The sequence below is a fragment of the Somniosus microcephalus genome, chromosome 11 (genome assembly GCF_052327205.1).
Source record: "Somniosus microcephalus isolate GS21.2 chromosome 11, FLI_Smic_1.0, whole genome shotgun sequence".
Classification (NCBI taxonomy): Eukaryota; Metazoa; Chordata; class Chondrichthyes; order Squaliformes; family Somniosidae; genus Somniosus; species Somniosus microcephalus.
In genome coordinates, this window is record NC_140997.1 from 112,749,514 (window position 1) to 112,755,830 (window position 6,317).

The following is a 6,317-nucleotide window of genomic DNA, read 5'->3' on the forward strand; positions in this document are numbered from 1 at the left end:
TGACCACGGACCAAATCTGAAGTATTTAACCTAAGGAGTGTGACTGCCTCCTGGAACAAAGTGTCCAGGTAACTTTCTCCCTCCCTGATGTATCGCAGTGTCTGAAGCTCGGACTCCAGCCCATCAACTCTGAGCTGAAGTTCCTCGAGCTGCAGATGCTTACTGCAGATGTGGTTGCCGTGGGGTCCACCAGTTCCCACATTCTGCGGCTGCAACACAGCACCTGCCCTGCCATCTCTCTTGTATTTTATTTAACTTAATTAGGTTTTCAAGTTTTGAAATACTCAATTTTCTATTAATAGTTTTTAATTTAGGTAATAACCTTGTTTAATTTATTAAATTTAGTTATATGCTTTAGGTCTTTACTGTAACTTGGCCACAGTCCTAATTTAACCCTAGTTGCTTAAAAAAAGTTATGCATCAAGCAGCACCTCTTACCCCCACATCACCAAATTCCCGTGTGCAGCACTCTGTAGAACTAGACTCCGTGCTACCTACCTTGTGGACAGTCTTTCCCTGTTTACTCTTCTGGTTGGGGGGGGTGGGGTAATGTCATTAATTTAAAATCTTGATAGTGAGGATAGAGGTTTGGAGACATTTCCTTGTGTGGTTGTTGAGGCATGGAATGTATTGCCACAGGGAGTGGGTGAGGCAGAGATCAGTGTATCTTTGAAGGGAAATATTTGAAGCCGAGGATGATAGAAGGCAATGGAGAGAGGGCAGACTTGATGGGCCAAATGGCCTGTGCTGTGACCTGGAGAGTGTGTAGACCCTGGGTGAGCGTGCAGTCGTGGCTGTGATGCCTCCACAATCGAATATACAACTGTTCTTTGCGGTCTAGTTTCTTGGGCAAGCCACAGGAGGACTGTCCTGGAACTGTATCTGCGCATCAGGAAAGTGCTTCAGTTGAGCAAACCATTTGATAGCCACATGAGCTGGTTAACTGGAAGCACAGGTTAGTTGCTGTAAGTGTGGAGCTGTCGAGTGCTGCTGCTGAGCTGAATGTTTTGACTAACAGGTGCCATGGCTGCCCTCAGACCGCTCGTCAAACCGAACATTGTGAAGAAACGCCGCAAGAAATTCATTCGTCACCAGTCGGATCGCTATGTGAAGATTGCGGTAAGCTTTTGGCCCTCCAATGCTCGAGCTGCTGATTGTCTTCCATGAGGGTGTGATGCAGCCATTCACAGCACAATGTTTCATGCATGTTCTCGAGAGCTGCTTTAGACGTTAGTTTTGAGTTGTAATGGGGTGGGGGTGAACTCCAGAGTACAGGAGAAATGTTAGAAGCCTTGTCAGCGTGTCGATAGGGAGATGAACAGAAGCCCATGCTGGAGGAATATCCTTGGCTTTGGGTGGTTTTGTGCTAGAGAAGTGCAAGTGGGTGTGAGGAATTTTATTTTCAATGAAAATCTGTTTCTTCCCTCAATAGCGTAACTGGCGCAAACCCAGAGGGATTGACAACAGAGTGCGCAGGAGGTTTAAGGGTCAGATTCTTATGCCAAACATCGGTTATGGCAGCAACAAGAAGACCAAACACATGCTGCCCTCGGGATTCAAGAAATTCTTGGTCCACAATATCAAGGAGCTGGAAGTTCTAATGATGAGCAACAAGTAAGGATCCCTTGTGTAACTGAGCTGGTGTTTGTGACTGTCTGCTAAGAGGGCGTTTCTGATTGCAGTCAGAACTATTTGGTTTTGCTGAGGCCATGCAGACAGGTGATATACTTGACGCTAGTGGGGGTTCCCTGGGTTTGGGGCTAAGGCACATTACTGGGCCGGTCTAGAACGTCTGAAGATTCCAGTGTGCGGTTCAGTGATTGCAATCCGTTCCCCAGTGTGTGGCAGTGTATTTCACTATTTCACAAATGATCCATCATAGAACAGAAGGAGGCCATTTGGCAAATCGTGCCTGTGCCAGCTCTTTGAAAAAGCTATCCGATTAGTCCCTGCAATTTCCCCCCTGCAAGCATATTTCCAATTCCCTTTTGAAAGTTACTATTGAATCTGCTTCCACCGCCCTTTCAGGCAGAGCATTCCAGATCATCATGCGTTAACAAAATTCTCCCCGTTTCCCCTCCTTCCCCTCCCCAAAAGGACATCAATGCACTATTTCAAAGTGGTACAGGGGAGTTCTCCCTGGTGTGCTCGACAATATCCACAAACCAATATCTCAAATGGATGATCTTGTCATTTATCTCATAGCTTTTGTAAGAGCTCGCTGCGTAAAACAACCTTCATTTTGCCTCTAGTTCTTTTGCCAATCACCTTAATTCGGTGTTCTCTGGTTACTGACCCTTCTGCCACTGGAAATCAGTTTCCCCTTCTTTACTCTATCAAAGCCCTTCATAATTTTGAGCACCTATCAAATCTCCTGAACGTTCTCTGCTCTGAGAACAATCCCAGCTTCTCCAGTCTCTTCACGTGACTGTAGTCCCTCATCCCTGGAACCATTCCAGTAAATCTCTGCACCCTCTCCAAGGTCGTGACATCCTTCCTAAAGTGTGGTGCCCAGAATGGGACACACTGCTCCAGCTGACCGGTGATTTATAAAGGTTTAGCATAACTTTATTTTGTACTCAATGCCTCTAATTATAAAGCCAAGGATCCCATATATCTTTTTAACAGCCTTCTCAACTTGTTTTGCCACCTTCAAAGATTTGTGTACATACACCCTGGGTCTCTCTGTTCCTGCACCCCATTAAAATTGTACCATTTAGTTTGTATTGCCTCTCTTCCTACCAAAATGAATCATTTCTCTGGCAAGTGCTTGCCCATCTCTCCAGTCTGTCTATGTCCTCCTGAACTCTGTTACTATCCTCCTCATTGATTACCACATTTCCGAGTTTCATGTCAACTGTAAACTTTGAAATTGTGCCCTGTATGCCCAAGTCCAGGTCATTAATATATATATCAAAAAGAGCAGTGGTCCTAATACCAACCCCTGGGGAATGCCACTGTACACCTCCTTCCAGTCTGAAAAACAGCCCTTCACCACTACTCTCTGCTTTCTGTCCCTTAGCCAATTTTGTATCCATGTTGCCACTGTCCCTTTAATCCCCACCGACACCTGGGAATCCCTAGCCCAAGACCGCACAAAGTGGAGGAGAAGCATCCGGGAATGCGCCTCGAGTCTCTTCGCTGGGAGCAAGCGGAAGCCAAGCACACGTCAACCCAAGCACCCCACCCACCGTCTGCCCCACCTGTGACAGAGACTAGGTCCCACATTGGACTCATCAGTCACCTGAGAACTAATTTTTAATGTGGAAGCAAGTCATTCTTGGTTCCGAGGGACTGCCTAAGAAGAAGAAACATCATCCCATGCACTTTCATTTTGCTAACAAGTCTATTATGTGGTACTTTGTCAAACGCCATATACACAACATCAACCGCACTATCCTCATCCACTCTCTCTCCATTACTTCATCAAACAACTTGACCAAGTTAGTCAAACACGATTTGCCTTTAACAAATCCATACCGGCTTTTGTTTATTAACCCATACTTTCCAACTGCCAATTAATTTTGTCCCAGATTATTGTCTCAAAGTTTCCCCACCATCGACCTGCCAGTCTTTGATTCCAATCCACCTGGGCCAGATCCCTTTCCAACTCACTGAAATGAGCCCTCCTCCAGTTGAGTGTTTTCACATTTGATTTTTTTCCTCGTCCTTTTTTAGAACTACTGTAAACCTAATGACACTGATCACTGTTTCCCAAATACTCCCCTTTGAAACTTGCTCCACTTCATTCTCCAGAACTAGATCCAGCAATGCCTCCTTCCTCATTGGGCTGGAAACACACTGATCAAGAAAGTTCTCTTGTACACATTTCAGGAATTCCTCCCCCTCTTTCCCTTTACACTGTTATTTTCCCAGTCTATATTAGGATAATTGAAGTCCCCCATTATCACAACTCTGTAGTTCTCACCCCTTTCTGCAGTGTCCCTGCAAATGTGTTCCTCTGTTTCCTTCCCAGTATTCGGTAGCCTATAGTATACACCCTGCAGCATAATAACTCCTCTATTGTTCCTTAATTCTAACCAAATCGATTCTGTCTTTGAACCCTCGAGTACATCATCCCTCTCCAGTGTTGTAGCAGTATCTTTGATCAACACTGCTAACCCCCTCCCCCCCCCCCCGCTCCTCTTCCTTTTTTCCAGTCCTATCTTTCTTGAATGCCTTGTAGCCAGGAATATTAAGTTCCATTCCTCCCTTTCATTGAGCCATGCTCTGTTAATACCACTATATCATAATCCCACATGGTTCCTTGTGCCTGCAGCTCATCAACCTTATTTACCAGGCTCTGGGCATTTATGCGCATGCACTCTAAACCCATCTTGGCCTGCCTCACATTCCCTGATCCCTCCTATTTCCGAACTGCTCTTTGTCTCTCACAGTGCTCGACACCTTGTATCTCCTCTCAAATATTCATCCTGGTGCCCCATCCAAATTAGTTTAAACCCTCCCCCACAACGCTAGTTAACCTCCCTGCCAGGATGTTGGTCCCAGCCTTGTTGCGGTGCAATCTGTCCATCTTGTACAGGTCCCTCCGGCTCCAGAACTGATGCCAACGCCCCAGAAATCTGAAGCCCTCCCTCCTGCACCATTTCTCCAGCCATGCGTTAACCTGTTTCTGTTCCTCTACTCACTAGCCTGTGGCACTGGGAGTAATCCAAAGATCACTTCCTCCCTAGCTCCTGAAACTCTGACTGTAGGACCTCAACCTTTTTGTACCTATGTCATTGGTTCTAACATGAACCACAACTTCTGTCTGTTCTCTCTTCTCTCTTTCTTCCCCCCCCCCCAAACCCCAAATGCTCTGCACTGATTCAGTGATGTCCTTTACCCTGGCACCAGGGAGGCACACATCATGTGGGACTCATGTCAGCAGTTGCAGAAACGCCTGTCTGTCCCCCAGACTATTGAATCCCCTGAAACCACAGCATCTCTAGACTGCAGTCCCTTGAGGTGTCAGCACTGAAAACAGTGCCACACTCCTGGCGGAGTTTTGCACTGCCTGCCTCTTCCTACCCTGCCGGATGACCACCCACTTACTATTTTCCCGAACTCTGTAGCTGCGGGGTGACCACCTCCTGGAACGTGCGCTCCGGGAAATTCCCGGCCTCCCGTTGCCCTGCAGTGACTCCAACCATTACTCAAGCTCATAACCCCCGAGTTCAAGCAACTGGAGACACTTTCTGCACATATGGTTATCCAGGACTAGGTTAAATTTCAGTTTGATGATAACACACTTTCAGTACTACTCACCCACTGCTTACCAGTGAATTCCAAATTCCCTTCTGTGTAGCGATTCACCCAGCTCTGCTCCAGCTTGATTCAAGGGAAGCATCATCTTCTCCAAAGCATGTTGTTCAGGAGCTTTCTTCCTGCCTATCAGTCATGTATCTTCCCGATGTTGAGTGGCTCAGTTGATACAGACTATTCATTGCACCTGTGTGTGTCCATTTAATACGTGTCAAAATGTCGGTTGTCTAGACTCAGCCAACAGACCCACTGCTGGCTTTTATCACTGTTTGCAAGGATGGTGTATTTTTCTTGATCCTGGTGGCAGGTTTAGTTTGGGATGGTGACAGAACACTTGCAGCAGCTGTTCCTGTGTAATACTGGTCCTGCAGTTAGTGATGGGTGAATTCCTTACTGTCTGCAGCTTGCAAGGGTCTGTTTGCTATGTCTGTCCTGCTCGAGGTACTTCCAGTCACATGTCTGAAGTAGCGGCTCCAGACTACTGACAACGGATAAACCGACTAGTACAGGCAGGTTACAGGAGCCTGGCCCCGGACTGACTGACTGACTGACTAACTAGTGGGGATTTGTGTACAACTTTCAACTAGTTTGTTCTTTTTCTAGGACTTACTGTGCTGAGATCGCTCACAATGTCTCCTCCAAAAACCGCAAGACCATCGTGGAGAGGGCAGCCCAGCTTGCGATCAAGATCACCAATCCCAATGCCAGGTTACGCAGTGAAGAGAATGAATAAAGTGTCCTGGCAAAACTACAACTCTTTAATAAAAGTTTAAAATACAGAATCTTCTGTCTTGTCGTTTCTTACAGTGGAGTGTTTCAGTAAACCATCCAGCGCTGCAGTCACCTTCCCATTAAAACCTGCGGAGATATTACCTGCTACCTCTTGGCATTTTGTTCCTTATTTTAATCTGCTGCACTGATTCTCAGGGTATGGGTGAATATACAAGTGAAATAGTGAAGGGTTTCATTTATTTAAAAGATGCACCAGATCGGGTTGGCATTAGCCTCCAATTTGGGGTTGGGTTTGAGAAAAAGTTAAATTTAGTTGTTAG

General features: G+C 46.2%; 1 protein-coding gene across 1 annotated transcript; it reads left to right on the forward strand.

Moving 5' to 3' along the window:
- Positions 1-972: 972 nt before the first annotated feature.
- On the forward strand, positions 973-6,047 carry LOC147110827 (large ribosomal subunit protein eL32). The gene is made up of 3 exons (XM_086001187.1): positions 973-1,119; positions 1,433-1,614; positions 5,869-6,047. Exons 1-3 carry the CDS (start codon positions 1,024-1,026, stop codon positions 5,996-5,998), a joined length of 408 nt encoding a protein of 135 aa, XP_085857313.1. The 5' UTR covers positions 973-1,023; the 3' UTR covers positions 5,999-6,047.
- Positions 6,048-6,317: the final 270 nt, after the last annotated feature.

Coding starts and splice junctions, on each gene's coding strand:
- LOC147110827 (XM_086001187.1), top strand. CDS start 1,024: ATGGCTGCCCTCAGACCGCTCGTCAAACCGAACATTGTGAAGAAACGC. Junction 1,120..1,432: donor ATCGCTATGTGAAGATTGCG/GTAAGCTTTTGG, acceptor TTCCCTCAATAG/CGTAACTGGCGCAAACCCAG. Junction 1,615..5,868: donor GTTCTAATGATGAGCAACAA/GTAAGGATCCCT, acceptor TTCTTTTTCTAG/GACTTACTGTGCTGAGATCG.